The sequence below is a fragment of the Hesperophylax consimilis genome, chromosome 9 (assembly GCF_061612785.1).
Source record: "Hesperophylax consimilis isolate HC1 chromosome 9, BYU_Hcon_1.0, whole genome shotgun sequence".
Lineage (NCBI taxonomy): Eukaryota > Metazoa > Arthropoda > Insecta > Trichoptera > Limnephilidae > Hesperophylax > Hesperophylax consimilis.
In genome coordinates, this window is record NC_142844.1 from 25,228,391 (window position 1) to 25,246,762 (window position 18,372).

General features: G+C 33.7%; 1 protein-coding gene across 1 annotated transcript in view; it reads right to left on the bottom strand.

Annotated features, from left to right (window-relative positions):
• Nucleotides 1–18,372, bottom strand: part of LOC149421096 (cGMP-dependent 3',5'-cyclic phosphodiesterase-like) — a 33,389-nt gene that overhangs the window by 14,150 nt on the left and 867 nt on the right. Inside the window, exons 3-6 of the mRNA XM_089635807.1 lie at nucleotides 17,420–17,518; nucleotides 6,559–6,701; nucleotides 3,283–3,553; nucleotides 2,500–2,642 (exon numbers count right to left, since the gene is read on the bottom strand). Of these exons, the coding sequence (XP_089491933.1) occupies nucleotides 2,500–2,642; nucleotides 3,283–3,553; nucleotides 6,559–6,701; nucleotides 17,420–17,518 (656 nt within the window). The remainder of the gene's footprint in view (nucleotides 1–2,499; nucleotides 2,643–3,282; nucleotides 3,554–6,558; nucleotides 6,702–17,419; nucleotides 17,519–18,372) is intronic.

Sequence of the window (18,372 nt, forward strand, 5' to 3'; positions counted from 1 at the left end):
TTTTTTTCTGATATTCGTGACCAAACCAAACTTGCGTTTTATTTTGTTCGAGAAAGACTTTTATGTATATTATTTGAATTATAAATTTATTTATAATCCGTGACTTTATTAAAATCATAACAATTGCGTTTTACTTTATTCGAGAAAGACTTTTATGTATATTATTTTAATTATAAATTTATTTACAATCCGTGACTTTATTAAAATCATAACAATTGCGTTTTATTTTATTTCGAGAAGGAATTTTAGGTTTCATCATTTTTAATCATAATTTTATTCTTAACCCGTGACTTTATCAAATCAAAATTAACATGCGGGACTGTCTTTTATCAAACAACAATTCATGTTCGAAAACACGCGTCGTAATTACACGTTCTGATCAAAACTCCGCGAAACTGCTACAACTCTTTAAATTTAAGCAGAATACTTTACTACTTTGATTTGAGATTTTTATCTTGAGGTGTCTAGCACTGAGTTCCAACTCTCCCAAGTCTGAATTTAATTATTTAAAATACCGCGACGTATTTACTCTGCGAATTCGCTTCTTAAAACTGCCGATACTTTCCAAAACTGTTTAAATTAATTTGAGCACTTTTGTTTAAAATCTCGCGACGCACTTACTCTGCAACTAACTCCCCAAAATTATCAAAAACTGTTGAAGCTTTCCAAAACTGTGTAAAACTGTTTAAATTAATTTGAGCACTTTTGTTTAAAAATCTCGCGACGCACTTATTCTGCATCTAACTCCCCAAAAATTGTCAAAAAACTGTTCCCATTTTTTCTAAATCCGGACTATTTATAACTGTATTTTCCCATTAATCACGTTAAAAATATGCTATTCTAACCTTTATCGACTCGTATGTTCTTTTCTATTTAGGTCATAGTCGCATCATGCTAATTAGGCCATTCTGGTTATTTCAAAAAGGTTAACACCCTGGAACCAGTTCCATGTGATCAAATGATCAGACGTGGACTGGAAAAGCGAGTTTCGATTCCTATAGGGCGCTTTCAATATAATGCTTTAGTGAAAGCTGTTTTTGAAGTGTGAATTCCGGACTTTTTTTATTTCACTGCAATCATCCTTGACTGAGGTCACAATCTAACGTAGACTTAGTATCCCCTACCGTCTACAGTTGTTTATGATGTGGTACGCTTTTTTTTTAACGCTTTCACGAGCTTAGCTTTGATCATCTTCAATTTGCCTCTGATAATAATAAAATAATAACAATAAATGGATGACTTGCATAGCGCCGTTCCTGTGCGAAATCACCTCAAGGGCGCTGTACAAACTTATAATACATCTCTACAGTGATCTACGTCATTACTTAACTATGTATGGAGACAATATACAGTACAATACTTACCTGGTAGGTCACTTGAGATTAGCACTCAATTAACATTATATAATTGTTTATTAGCGAAATTTAGATACAGGATTTAGGACACGATTGGAAAATTGAATATAACTGGACTGGACTTTCTCTTAGGAATGGTATATTTCGACGACTCACTTTCCCCTCCCTTTTCTATGTAAACCCATCACTCTTCCGCGATTTTTTTTGTCTCCAACTTCCGATTTTTTTCCTGATTGTACGTAATTTTATTGGCAAATGTTCTAGTACGCTCCTTCTTTTGGGCGTGTTTTTTCATTTATTCGGGGGTGTACCTTTGTTTTCGTCTCTTTCATTCACGAAAAAGACATAAATAAGTTATAATGTGCCAAACATCACTTGAAAATGTTAACAAAAAAAGCTATAAATTTATTTTATCTCTGGCCATTAATTTTAATGGATTTTCTTCCTCCTATACCCACCATGTAAAGTCTAGTGGGTAAAAATTCTGTTAAATCTTTCCACTTGAATTTTAAAGAAATCTGAAGCCTTTTTTCTCGAGTAACAGGTCTGTTGCAACCCTATCTCGCGTCGTCCCATGTGACGCTACGCGTTTAAAAGGGGTTGTGAACCCTTCAAAATGTCAAGTTGATCAACCTTGAATTCTGAGTGGCTTCTGCTAGTGCGTTAACCTAACCATTTGGTGGGAATATTTTCAAGGTCGATGTCATATAAATCAAAGCTTGAACCACACACCTCTCTTAAGATATCCTTTGTCCTGTCAAAAGTCGTACCTCCTTCTTTTTCCTGTAATCCGATTGGGCAATTCAATTCTTCTGATAATCCCTGATAGAAATTTCCTATCCATGTATGCAGTTTCCTTTAATTCATACGCGCCTGTTCCGATAGATGTCTCTACCATGATGGTTTATACCATTTTCCTTGGGAAAGACCTTGGTCCATCACACAGACTAACTTACTGTTCCCAGATCCCATTTAGCCAGCTTCGTAGCAGCGAAGTATTAATAAATCCCTGATTTAAACACAAGAACCTATTATTTAAAATCTCCTTCCATGACGAGTTGGAGAACTGTTTGTGGGAACACAACAGTTGGGATTCATAAATTGAAAGGAAAATATGAATGTTTTAAAATGATGAATCACTTGCCTGGTTACAAAGCCGGTTTTCTCATCCAGTCCTTTGTAAAACAATGGATGTTCATAAGCTTCACGAATGTTCAGGATGCGTCCAGTTTCCGCCACATGGCCAGCGATCCCTTGACCCCTCTTTATACGCACTTCCGGTGGAGACTGTTAAATAAATTGTTTAATATTGAATTGAAAATACATTTGTGAACAATAAATAGTTGATAGAAAAAATAAATTATAAACACAGAAATATTGACCAATCTTTCTTATAATATAGACAATAATACATATAAACGATTCTATGACAACTAGATGTTTAATAGATATAATTATCATAATGTGTCCACATCAAGAATCCTAAAAGCGATTATTTACAAAATCGTCAGCACAGGAATTTACATCACTTCTCTGAATAGTCCAGTAACCTTGTTGCCTGAAAGGGGGGTACCTTGTGTCAGATCCGGTAGTTCTGATTTTCTGCCGAGTTGTTTATGATGTTGACCCAATGAATAATCCAAGTTTCCGACCTCGGGTGCCTAATGCAATATTTGTATTATATAGATGTCACCTGTGAAAGGTAAAAAACGTGCTTTTTTAAAAACAGCGCCATCTGTTGGACATAAAAGCAACACGCGCTATTGTTTCTCTATCTGCACAGACAGGCTGATCCTGTCACGTTGCGGAGTACAGCTAGTAGATAATATATTCTTGTGCACGCCAGTACGAAACCAAACCTGCGACCTCTGAGCGTGTCCGCATATTATCGCAAACTGACTCAAAAATATCTGTTTGATTATCTTACCTCGTTGACCTTGGAGCAGTCCTTTCCTTCATCAACCCCATCGAATACCTTCGCCACTAGATCTCCCTGGTCTGCGTCCACCAGGAACAGCGAACAGCGCTGTGCTGAAGTGAGCCGGCGTGCCTCCGCCATGATGCCCCGGAACAGCTCGTCCAGCTGGTCGAGCTTGGAGAAGAGGCGGCGCGCCACGCGCAGAAGACCCTGGCATTGCTTCTTCACTCGGCATTCTTCCTCACCATGCACAGTGTTGATGATCAGCGACAAGCAGAACCTGAAATTAATTAATGTGATTTTTCTATGTGAATACACAAGAGTCCCAAATACTCCTGACTATACGGAGCCAATGGGACTATGGTATTCCCAATCGGGGTATATTGTTAGGCTGAAGGAAGTGGAGGAGGAAAAGAGATGGGTGTGAGGAAGGTTGGAAAGTACCTGGCTATTCAGATCTGGTCACTAAAGTAATTTAAGCAAAGTTTCGATTCTTAATGGTAATCTTTCACCAGGGAGATATTTAAGGTATCTTCTACTATTTTATATTAATTAAATACTTAAATATATTAATGATATCTTGTCTTAATATGACATTATGTCTCAATATGACTTATTTTGATGATATGATATCTTGTCTTGCTTGATATGACATCTTCAATTGCCACCAGAAAAAATAATTTAATTAAGTTAATAAAGTTTCATTCATGAAAATGAATAAATAAATAAATTTTTACATATTATTTTTAAGCAATAATTTTTTGCTGGAAATGAGTAATACATAATACCTTTATAAACTGTAAATATATCTTCAGAGAAAAAATACAAGCCGCCGACGGGAATTGAACCCGCAGGTCAGGTTCGTCTGTAGAGTACCTGACCGGCAATCAGAAGGCTGTGGGTTCATTTTCCGTCGGGGCATGTATTTTTACTCTGAAGATTTTTTCAATTTATATAGGTGTTTCAGGCTAATAATTATTGCTAAAAAATAATACGTTTTCCTTTGTGCTATGCATAAAAATCCTTGAGAATCTCTATCTCTCAACCATCGAGGCGGAATGCATAATATTGTAGGAAATGATCTAACAATAATTATTATACCTGATTATCTAGCAGATTCTGTTGAAACGACACGTATCATTTGTCTAAAACGGAATAAACTAGATTTTACTACAATGCCAAGTTTAGTACTAATTTATTGACAGAACATTATCATCTATTAAATTCAAAACTATCCTTAATGCCGAATATGTAAAAAAAAAAACTGTTGATACGACACGTCACATTTGTATAAAACGGAATAAACTAGATTTGACTAGAATGCCAAGTTTAAAGCTGAAATACTAACTTATTGACAGAACATTATCGTCTATTCAATTCTAAACTATCCTAAAGACTGAATAATATTTTTAGAAACTAACTAAGAATCACGCCGTTTCACCGCAGGGGTAGGCAGAGAGGACGGACCGCCAAAAAACTCGGTCTCGGTATACACTCCTTGCCTCATTCACTATCATACATCGTCTCATACATACTTTTCTATTATTCTGACTCTTGACATGGCCCGACTCAAGTATCTGATTCACTTGATCGTGCCATGTCTTCCTCGGGCGTCCCCGACTTCTGCTACCAATATTTTTAGGATAATTTTTAATCAAATAAATGATATGGTCCAAGGAAATACAAGGAAATGACAACTGAATGCAATGCAAACTGCAATCAGATTCCAATTAATTAAATTTTTACTTCCGGTGCTGGCAATGGATAGTCCTATTACGTCTATTTTCATCATCATCATGTCGCAATGGTAAAGTGAAAATATAGATCAATGGTCATTGTTAATTAGAAGAGATTGGTCAATTTTATTTTCACCATCATCATTTTGCAATGCAAAGTGAAAATAATTATTTATTAGTTTTGCATTTGAATTAAAAAAGTATGATCATCTCGGATCAAATTAAAAGATTTAAAAAATCTTAATTAACAACGGCAATTTTTTATAAATTCTATCCCTAATTACAATAATTTAACATGACCATGTTGGGCATTTAGATCAACATCCCCAGAAAAAAATATGCAAAACAATCACCATCCAGATGACAGGTAATAACAAATTTAATATTAAAAATAATTATAAACACAAAGATAAAACAGATAATTAATTATCTTTAACATACATAATTCATAGTACTGTGGACATTATCTGGTAACTACACAATAATTTGGTGTATACATAGTGTAATACATGCAATCCTTATCTGTTTGCACAATTTGTAAAAAAAATCTTTCAAGTGCCGACTGAATATATTATGTGCCAAGCAATTTACTCACGCAATCTACAAAGCTCTCTAGCTTAGCTGCTTTGGAGTACCCACCGTTTAGGCTTTGATAATATGCAGAGCGCTTAATAAGTTAAATGAAGCAAAGCACAAGGGGTGGCAATGCTTGCTCGATGCGAGAACCCAATTCCAACATAAATAAATATGCAGTAGCAAACATTTGGGTGGAGAATTATAAAAAGTATTACCATTGGATTTGAATTTTCCACTGTAGATTTATTTACACCCGTGGTATATATAAATGCCTGGAGCCAGTAAGACTTTGGCAACCCCGATAGGGTAAATTAACATAATGATGCTGTAGCCAGTTGGAACCGTTTCGGAATGTGCGGTTTTAGATCGTTTTCGAAATCAATAATTATAAATGATACGATTAAAATCACATATTTTAGTACGATAATCATAACCAGAAAATAAATTTTAAATCTTCCACACATTTTTAATGGCCTTATTGGAAGTTGTTTCGCAATGGCGATCAAAGGTAAGTTTCCTGTCAAAAATAAATGTGATGGTACTAACACAATTTCAATTATTAATAGAATATTATGTAGATATTAGATTCACCTTCAAGAATAATTTATTAATATCTGAAGTATATAATTTGCTGAAGGAAAGTGCATCATTTACAAATTTTGTAATCTTGAAAAGCTTTAGGTCATCTGCAAATACTTATGGAAACACAAAGAAAATCATTTATAAATATGATAAAAAGAAGTGGGCCTAATTGAGAGCCTTGAGGCACTCCTGATGTTTCTTTAAATTTGTACAAAATTTTATTATTCAATAAGTTAGCAGTTACAGAGATAACTAACTATTAGTTTCACGAGAAGGATAATAGTGTGTAATTTATTTTGAATTTAAGGCCTAGAATTTTTTGTATGTCTTTTGTAGATAACATCGTTTGACTTTAAGCAATATGTATTAATATAGTGAATAAAAACGTTACCTGAAGAGTTCTTCCACATATGCAACGGCCTTCTGTTGAAACTCTACAGCACAGTCGACTCCTATCAATCCCACAATGAGAGCGATGCTTCCTTCGGGGTTTCTCACTGGGACCATTAGCACCCGGTCATGCTTACTGCCAATCTGTAACCAAAATTTACACTGTCTTACTAGATTCTTACGCGCCGGTCCCGTGTTGGTATATTTGAGCCGACCTGTTTAAGGTTGTGGGAATAAATCAAGATTTTCACGATTGCGTAATATTTACACCGCAATAAGGAACTGCAGTGAAAAATTGAACGAAAGAGAAAATTCTAAAATGACTAGATAATAAAAACAAATGCTAATTTCAATAGAATTTCTTTTCATTTCGCTGAAAATGTTTGGATGCAAGTTTTTAAACGCCGGTAAATTGTTTATCAGGTGCTGTCATTTATGCATTTTTAACAAATATATTTTACAAATAAAGGAAAGAAAAAAAAAATAATGAAAAAGCGGGTAATCTTAAGAAATATTGATAAGAAAGCTTAAAGAAATTGGTTTCTCAACTCTAGCCATTAAATTAATAAAAGAGTATTTGAAAGACCGAATACAGGTAACAAAAATTAATAATCAATTTTCAAAACCAATGGAAAATAAATTAGGAGTACCACAGGGATCAGTCCTTGGACCTCTATTGTTCATACTCTATATTAATGACATGGTGAAAATATTTTCAAAATGCAAAGTACGACTATTTGCCGATGATACACTTATATATATAATTGGAGAAAACTATGAAGAACTAATACATATTTTAAATAATGAACTAGATAATGTATCAAGATGGCTAAAAATAAATAAGCTTAAATTAAATACAAAAAAAAACAAAATGTATGGTAATTGGTTATAAGAAGACATCCAGTGAAAGCAAAATCAAAATTGATGGTGAAATTATTGAAAATGTTACCAATATAAAATACTTGGGAGTTATAATAGATTCCAAACTGAACTTTAACAAACATGCGGAATATACCCAAAAGAAAATTGGTAAAAAAATATCTTTTTTGGGAAGAATTCGCCAAAAACTGTCCGAAAAAACTGCAATCACCATTTATAACTCCATTATTGCTCCACATTTTAATTACTGCTCAACTATCCTTTTCCTGTGTAACGACCGAGAGCAAAATAAATTTCAAATTCTCCAAAATAGGGCAATGAGAACAATACTCAGACGAAATAGGTATTCAAAAGTAAATAAAATGTTAAACGAACTAAATTGGCTAACGGTGAAACAGATGTTGACCTTGAACACGATGATATTTTTACACAAAATTGTAAACAACCTGCTACCCAAATATTTTTCGAATAAAATTGTATACAACAAGGACATACACAAACATAAAACTAGGACGTACAATCAAATTAGGCTACCAAAGAAGTACAAAGCGAATACCCAGAATACTATATTATATAAAGGGATGAAATATTATAACGCGCTGCCGGAAAACCTTAAGTCTGCCCCAATTGAAAAGTTCAAGATGTTGTGTAGGAGCCACATCAAGCAAGAAAAAAAAACATAGTATATTTGAATGTAATAATTAATTAGTCATTTGTAAACTTAAATGTACAAATTACTAAAATAAAAACAATAAATAAAAATAAAGAATAAAAAAACATCTTGACTCAAATACAAAATACAGCTCTGGTTGAAAAAAACATAGGCTTTTTGGCTAGTGACGACACGGGTGGCTTCCACAGATTTGTCCCGTTTTTGGGAGACCCAAAAAATTAAATCTTCGTAAAATATTTTAACTATTAAAAGTAACTATAGCAATTAAAAAAAATATACAGGTATTTAAGTTAGAGGGTCATTATTAATAAAAATGGACAGCAGTTTCTCATTATAAGTAAAGAGCATTATGTCTATTTCTGTCAAAAATCAGAAATTGTCTCAAGACTAAATTGACCTTTTTCCTGCACAACGTTGTCAACAAGAATCGGTTTACTTAAAAAAAATTACAAAGGAATATAAAGATCCTTCATGTTTTTGATAAAAGATTCAATGTAGTAAATCAAACAACCGTTTGTTTACATTTAGAAAAATCTTCCCATAACACAATCAGGATTCCTGGTTTCATCTTTCCCAGATATTACCGACCTCTTGTCTGTGTACAGTCAATAGCAAATTCAACATACTTTTTGGATTTAAGGCGATGCACTACGTCGTGTAATATTTTAAATTGAGCAGCTATCAATAACAACCCTTACGCAGATGGCGATAAGGTTTAAATTCCCGCTTAACACCATCCGCCTGTTTTGATTTATGCAAGAAAAAAACATGGCTAAAAAGTGCCTTTTATTTTATTTTGTGGATGTTCAGGCATAAATATTTAATTTTTTTTCGATCATTTTATAAATAACTTAATTTGCCACATTATACAACAAAATCATAACCGAAAATGAATTCGTAAGCAGGAGATGTTGAACTTTAAAGCAGTTTTCACAGGCCTTTTACATTATTTTTTTCTGGGCTTATAAAAAGACTTATCTAAAAAATGCTCGATTATTTAAAAGGTCAAGATGTATTCCACTCGGAGTACTTAATTAAAGCATCTGAAACATTTCTAGGCGACCAAATTTTCAAACCAAAAACACATGATTTTGAATTACTACGAATGGCATCGCCTTAACAAATCATTTAAAAGATTTTTAGCAAAAATCTCTATGCACTGTTATGTAGAAAGTAATTGAAAAAAAAATTGTCTCAATTGTCTAATGACTTGGTCAAAATTATTTCTTTGATTGATTGAAAATTATCTATAATCGACAATATCGACATTGTAATAACAACCTTGTTCTATTAATAAGTAGACAAGTTTTAACAAACTTTCTCTTGCTTAAACATTCATGTTTTATTGTATGCAATCTGATATTTTTTTACCTGTTCTAAGGCTGGAAATAGTGCGACACGTACATCGGTCGCGTACCGTCATTTATGCGATGATATCGTCGTGCCGCACCGATGAATGACTAAATCGTTTTTATTAATATCGTATTCATCAAAGACTGGAAAAATGCTTCAGATAGTTAGCTCGTCGGTCAACCGACGATGAAGAGCTGGCAAGTTGGACGCATACGCAGCGCTTAGTGACTGACCGTCAACATTGCACTACAGCTCTTTATTCATTCGCCTACATATTACCGTATGTGACCGATGTACACGTCGCACTATTTCCAGCCTTAGACTATAAAGATAATATTTCATTAAAAGAAGAAGTGAAGCTAACCATTTAGGCACATACATTATACTTGAATTATTTAATTGGAGCATCTGTCTATTTGTGGTGACCCAATTAACTAAAAACCACAATATAAAATAATTGAAGGCCATATTGTTCAGTTTAATCAGTGATTTCCAGCATGGGCGATATCGTTCCCTTGGGGGCGTTGATGAGATCCAGGGGAGGGGGGGGTTGGCCTTGAGGGAAAATGGCGGGCGGTGAAAGGCTATAAGGAGGGACTGAAATGGGGGTCAGAGAGAATTTTTAAAAAAGGGCTGAAATGGGGTCAGAGAGAATTTATAAAAAAAGGTTATAAGGAGGGACTGAAATGGGGGTCAGAGAGAATTTTTAAAAAAGGGCTGAAATGGGGTCAGAGAGAATTTATAAAAAATCTTAATGAATTCAAATAAGTCATGGGTTGTAAAAAGCGCAATTTTCCCTACGAGGGGTCCATTGCAAAAAGGGTGCCTTGGAACATATCGGCGTTAGCTCAGGTGGTAGAGATTGAGTTCCGTATCGTCAGGCGTTAGGTCAGCCAATAGGGCTTTTACACGAGGGACAAATGCCAGACCAACCACTCCATATTCGTCAAAGGAAACACAAGAATGGGGGTATGAAAGTATATTCACAAAGCACGATTACATAACAGATACACAAGTGAGAAGAATTATTAACATCCTAAATATTCCTAGTTGTTTGTTAGGAACAATCTCTCTCTATTTAAAGTTCTGGCTGGCAAGTTTGTACGTAGGCATGATTCAAGTCATAAAAAGGCACATAAAGGGTAATGATAGTTAATCAGCTTACATGAATTTGCAGTAGGTTTCACGTACATGTTGAACCACAAATGGAGGGTTATCTTCTATACTGTACGCGCCATTGCGCGTGCAGTTCTCCATTGTAAATTGGCACAAAAATTAGGTACAGGTTTCAAAAGTACTTGTACAAAAGTAGCCGTTAATTTAGGCGCGCTACGATAGCGTCTTGGTTGATTGCAAAACACACATGTTGACAAGGCCAAGGTTAGATTGTGAGTGGCGGGCCGTTGGTGATTTCGTCAGCCCGGCGTGTGTCGAGCATGAGCAGTTTACCAACCTAACCGTGCACGCATGCGCACAGCGAACAATGGTAAACTGCTGACAGCTAACTAATTTGAATTCGCGGGAGTTTTGAACGTGTCCGATTCGTTACGTGACAGGGTACACCACAAAGGAAGTACCCTAATAATACAGAGAGAGAAAACAAATAAATTACTTATTAGCATCGCATAGTTGCACTCTTCTCTTGCCATCGTGCATCCCGTGTTAGACAGAGACTAGAATAGTTTCAATCGTCTGTCCAGTATTACGTGTAACGCCATTGTTGATAGTCCATTTCTTTTGAACTGACAGTAGGCTACTTATGAATATTAGCTTAGAAACAAAAAAAAATGTATTAAATAAACATTCAAGATGCCATATAAGTGTTCAGCCAACGAATTAAAAAGTGTTTTGAATAAAAAAAAAAACAGCAGGAATATCATTTCACAGGCAAAGTAAAAGTTTAGGAAACCATTCCTGTCAAACATTTTTTCAATTTATTTGATGATTCAGACATGTTTTACCAAACGATATTTAGTGTGTCTGTCAGTTAATATTATATTCACCGACAAGCTTATTCTTTATGAAAATAAAACTGACTAAATTTTATGTATTATCATTTTAATAGGCAGCCATCATACAAATAATTGGTATAGCACAATAAAAACACAGTTTCAGCGAATATGCGGCGCGGCCCGGGGGTAACCTATTTTCGTTTAACAATTTATTTTTAATTACATCAATAAGGCACTGAATAATAACCATGGAAAGGACTGGCATTGCCGCCATCTTGGATGTCATTTTTTGTTATCATAGAATATGTAGAGAATAATATTGTTTTGTGTTTTCATAAAATATTGTATTTTAAAAAATCAACTGAAACTAACTATACTATATTTTTAATATTAATGTATCTATATCTAAAAAAACTTTTTGTTATAATAAATCTATTTTCAATTATCGGCCTAGTTGCTATCTCTTGGGCTGGCTAGTAGCCAATTTGAAAGTTTTTTTTGATTTGACTGAGGATTGAAAATTTCTCCCATGGACTGCAGTCAACCTCGCTAACAACTTTGCCAAATCCCGATTGGGATTGACATTTATTTAGTATATAATAGAATGCATTGTCATCGACAACGAGATTATCTGCCGAGTTTCAGCTCGATCGGATGCCGGAAAGTGGGTTAATTTCGACTTCCAAGATTTGCATTCATTCACGAAAACAAAAGTGAAATACAAATAGATAAAATGAGAACAATATCAGTGGCTTATCACCATAGAATTGTAAGAAGAAAACTAGAAGTGTCTTCCATACAAATTTGAATGGAAACAAATGTCCCCAATGACTAACAACCTTTTGATTCTAGTCCATTTAGCATGCGGTCTGTGATTTGTTTACTTCACAATTGACGTTTTCTAGCATATCAATGATTATATAATCCAAAGTAGATTATAGGGTTCTGTGATATTTTTCCTGGGTACAAATATGTGGAAGAAATGCTAATATTTTGTGTAAGTCTTCCTACAAGAACTATCCTTCTCGAGGCTCCTAGGGGATGAGAAGATTTTTTTTCAATTCTGAAAAAAAACATTGTTTTGCACCTCCAAAACCAAACACCCTGTGAAATTTCAGCATGAAATTAAATGTATATATATACATAGGTAAGTTAATCATCTATGTAATTATATTGATTGCCAAGAAAATGCTATAATTTTATAAACATATCAATCGATAAACCTAACTATCTGATTTTTTTTAAATTATTTAATGTCAGTATTCAAATATTACATTAGAAATTACAATCTAAATTATGTATAAAAGTCATATGTATATTATGTATAACGACACAATTGTTGAAATATATTATATTACAATAAAATTAAACAGCCTTAAATCTTCATTATTACAGAATTATTAAGAAACACATTCAACATATCAAAACTGTGAACTAACAAAGTAAATAATATACGCTATCATTACTGTCCCTTATCGGTTGGGAAAATTTCCTACAAAACTTTAAAGGTTGTCTGCTAATGAATTCAGAGAAAACTGATACAAGTAAAATATGTAGTATCTTGTGGTCACAAAAAGCCCAATTTGGAACAGTGGGATGGGGAATTGAAATTCTCGGAATTAGAAGGCAAACAATTAAAAACAGTATTAAAGGAGAATGGGTAATGGTAATGGCAAATGGTAAATGGTAATGGGGTTCTTAATGTTTGCTTCTCATTGTTTAAGTAATGAAGTGAAACTTTAACATGGGTATTTCATCTTTTCATTTATTTCTTCAATGTCTATGAATTAAACTTAGCAGGGAGATATTGAAGTAAATAATTTTTTTTTAAATGAATTCGATAATAATATTCAGTGATTTTTCAATAGCAAAAAACGTATACAATGTATGTAAATTACAATGAGGTACAATCAAGGCTTCCATTAAAAATGTATTTCGGTATTAGCATATTGAATGTATTATAATAATTTGGATCATTACATCAACGGCACTATGAATGAAATAAATTGCTGATATCTTTAACTTGGTTACTAACTACATAGATAAAAAAAATACATGTGCTGCTTAAATAGCTGCTAAGTGCGCACAGTGTACTTATTATCTGAGTCTAGGAAGTGCTTCAATATTGATATAGTAAATATGTGCTTACAGCATAATGAGCGGCGCTGTACGCTGTTCAACGAGACCCGCACTCCCGCTCTTAGCTGTTGATTTTGTGGTAAATTAAGACTGTACCATGGGGCACTCGTTACTAGTACGTTCTTGCAATTAGCACCTGAATAGTATTGGATTTTGTATGTATATATCGATCGGTCGGTGGCTGAGTTTACATTGCGTTTGGGTCCCATCCAGGCGTAGTGTGTTCAATTCCTCAGCTGGCTAAGTCCTCCATCACAACACAAGCAACATTTTCTGCTTACAGTGGTGGTAGTAGGATATTTTCAAATATAATCAGGTTATTCGTAACCTGGGAATGTTTGTCTTTCATTTGGACAAAAAAAATATATATGTGTCTAATTTTCGTTTGAATAGTGTTAATGCTTTTATGTATAAAATACCTTACATTTTCAACTCTTATTATTACTCATTAGCTTCACTGATATCAATTTAGTAGCACTTAAACCATTCAAATGCCCCAGTTTATAATTGCTAGATTCTTCAAAGGGGCTTTATTTTTAGCAACTACTGCAGAGTTGAAACATTATATAAATGTGAATGTAAAAGAGACAGTTCAATAAATAATAAATTAGATGGAAAGTAGTAGTTTATTGGGACAATGTTGTACTCGCACATAACTTCTTTTTTAAAGAAAAAGACAAATATTCCAGGGTTACGAAGAACCTGACAATATTTGAAAAGTTCCTACTACCATCACAATAAGTCAAAAATACTGTTCATTTTGTGACGCAGGACTCAACCGGCCGAGGAATTGAACTCGCCTGGGTGGGGAAGCAGACGCGATGCTAACTTAGCCACTGAATGAATGGTTGAAAGTATAGAGTTAATTAGTGGTTTAGATTATCCGAACCTTTCCTCCTAAAGAGTGGCGTCAGACAGGGAGGATGCATGTCACCGATATTGTTCAATCTGTACATGGACGAACTCACCGAAAGGCTAAACAATGCAGGAGTAGGCTGCCACATCGGAGGACAGTGTCTTAATAACGTCAGTTATGCGGACGATATGGTCCTGATGGCACCATCTATAAGGGGACTGCGCATTCTTCTGAAAATCTGTGAAGAGTATGCTGAAGAAACAAATATGTTATATAACCCTGCTAAAACGGCTCTATTGGTCATAAGACATGGGCAAGGCCCGAAAAATGTTCCTCCAGCTACCTTGAACGGTGTGAACTTGAAGGTGACCGAAGGAACTAAATACCTTGGGCACATAATCACCAGTAATCTGATGGACGATGATGATATTGATAGACAAAGGAGAGCTCTCAGCGTTAAAGCAAACATGCTCAGCAGAAGATTTCGCCTTTGTAGTACCGCAGTAAAAAGGACGCTCTTCCTTTCCTTCTGCGCAACGTTGTACACGTGCGAACTATGGGCAAACTACAAAAAGAGTAGTATAGAAAGACTACGGGTCCAGTACAACAACGCCTTCCGCACAATGTTTTGTCTCCCCAGATACTGCAGCGCTTCCCGTATGTTCACGGAGGGGCGAGTTCCCGGATATGCAGCCCTTATTAGATCCAGGGTGGCAGGAATGAGGGAAAGGATAAGAAGCTCTGGAAATATCCTCACTATGGAAGCCCGCCTCACTCCATCCTCCAGCATTGACGCACACTGGAGAAAAATACTAGCTCCTAATATAGTCACGGCTCCCTAAAGGCTTCAACTTTCTATTATTCTATTATTTTATCATTTTATTTTATTTTATTCTCAATTTATTCTGTTTTCTTTTCTTTGGTTTTCTGTTCTATCTTTTTGTTTTTGATTATATATTTTATTGTATCTCTATATGGAATGTGTGGGACTGCACTAACCTCCCCACATACCGGAATAAACACTTTATTATTATTATTTATTATTATTATGTTACTAAGTAGATATGATTTCCGAATCACAAATATAAACGACACAATAAAATCATTGGTCATAAATGTATCACCATTCTAGGTACATATAGTAATAAAGTTTCACAACAATTTCGATTTTAAAACGTTTTTAGATTATATTGAGAGTGATATTTCTTTAAATAAAAAATGTAATTAGTATCAGCGATATATATTTATATAAAGAAGTTTGATTGTGGCGGGCGAGCGGCGTGGAATTGATTTTTATACAAATCTACAGTTGTATTCCGAGATTGATGAAATTTTGCATATTTCACATTTATTTGACATATTTGAAAATTGTGAAAAATAGTTTAAAAAGGTCGCCGCATGTCACTGGTAGTTTGGTAGCAACGCAGCAGATAAGAAGCAGGTACAATATCAATAATAATAATAATTCAAAATTGCTGATAGGTTCGCTTATCTGGGAATCTTTTGTGATAAATGACACACTGGCGTCAGTGGTATGTGGAAATAATCAACAGTAGTAATCAGGGGCTTCTCTCTATTCAAATATTTACTTCCTGTTATTGATTTTCCAACAAGACCTCCATCATGAAATATATTATTTGCATACCTCTGACAATCATTAATACTTTCTTAGCGTTAAATTTACCAGGCCAAAAATATTAAATATCATCGATACACATAATAAAACAAAACGGTATTATATTATTAATAAAGTAATACATAATTACGATAAAGTAATCTAAAACATTGTTAAAAGTAAATGCCTATCTCACGGTTGTGTGATTATAAAGTGGAGTACTTGGCAGACATTGTAATATATTATTATAGATACATGGCAATATGTAAATGGGTGGATTAATTTACTAAACTCTGTTATCTGCTACCCAACAAGCTACCTTTTCGTTGGAAATAGAATAAGTAAAGCAAATATTCCACTATAAATAAAACTGAAAGCGCGCATTTTACACCTTCATCCTTCAGGTTAATTTGTTAGCTTTTGGGAACAACTCTGGTCTCTTAGAAATCTGTTTATCTCCCTTACTGTCATAATATAAACGGTGTTAGAAAGAGAAAACACCACGCTTTATATTCAAATCTAGAAATTAACCACAGAAGAATTAAAATGTGCACTTTTATGAAATCAAATTTCGGAATGAAATTTGAAAAAATTATGAAGCACCTTTTTTTATTTTATAAAAATTATGAAGCCTTATTTATATTTTTATATGAAACGTCAAATAATAGGGGTGATAATAATGTTTACAACACATTTGCCTAATAAACTGCATGTATTATAATATGTTTTTTCCTTTTCAGTAATTTTCGTTAAAACAAATGCAAGGTTAATTCTTTTTTTTTATGTTCATATACAAAATTTTAATATATCAAAAATTATATTCTTATTTATAATAATAAAATTTGAAATCGTCATTTATCACCTTTTAAAGGCAGTTTTCAGATACATTCAGAAATATTCCATTTATTTCAATTTTATTGCGAAGAGGAAATACTCTGTCCTTATGTCAAAATATGGCAGAAGCCTAAGGAGTTAAATAAATTAATCACTGAAATAAATACACACTACGCTCAGTCAATAAAGTACCCAATCAAAGAAAAGTTTTCAAACAACCATGAACATGTAGCATGATTTATTAAAAGAGCTAACAATAAAAAGCAAATATCATATTACGTATGTAGCACAATTAAATGTAAGTTGCACAAACATTGTTTTGCTGATTATTTTGCATAAACATGTTGTTAATTTATGCAAAACATCTTGTCGTTTCAGACATAAACAACTTTTTAGAATACCCATTTTTTTATTATTTCAACACTGAGTGTTTTAACTGACCGAGACTAATATTTTTTGCAGCATTTTATGTAATAATTATTATCGCTTAATAATGGAAAGCCGTTTCAGAAAAATATATAACACGTTTCGTGTTAAAAAAAACAGAAGATTCTTTCTCACCTGGTGTAGTTGCTCTAGGAATTCGGCATCTAAGCTTGCCAATTTTACTGAAAACGGTGCATTCTTGGCAATCACGTTGGCTACGATTTCGTCAGTTACCTAAAATCAAATTCTAATATGAAAATGGGAACGCAAAGTTGATTGAAAACTACAAGCAATCAAACCCAAATTTATGGATTTCTGTCATACCATCAATCACTTTGAGAGTAGGTACACAATCCTAAGTACGCAAGAGGTTTCGTTGCATAATTTGGTTTGATTGATTGTGCTCGAAAGTCCTCAAATCGAAGCATCCATAATATTATGTAATATACTGCGTAAAAATTCAGACCAAAATATTGTTGTGTTCATTTCAAGATATATATTTTAAATTTATTAATATAACTTTTAAGTAGGTACCCACATACATATTATAATGTTTATAAAATATTTACTTGTACATATGAAATTTTATGCAGTCAAGGTAACATCTCTTTTGCTTGTGTATATTATTATTTATCTTGGTTTCTGTTTAGAAAGATTAAGTCTTGGCCTATAAGATGGCATTTAGAGATCCACTCGAGCACTTATATCTGAGAGAGATTTTGTTGAGAAAGGTTGTAAAAATTCCTTGCCTTTACCTTTATCTAGCTATAAAGTATAGCCAGGTTCTTTTGTTTCATGCCATTTTAGTATTCTATTGTACTATCTGGTTATCAAATATGAGAGGGTAATCTATTCAAACAAAGATATCATTGTACATATTTACCAACACCAAAATATAGAAACTATATAGAGGGAAAGCCATGATTAATATCATGCATACTTTGCGGAAAATAAGATATATATATATCAAATTGTAAGGACATTGGGAAAATTAATTTTAAGTTAGATTTAATTTGAGGTTGATTGGGTACCTACCTACATAATTTGGATCCCTTAAAGCCCTAATTTCAACACAAATGTTTCATAAA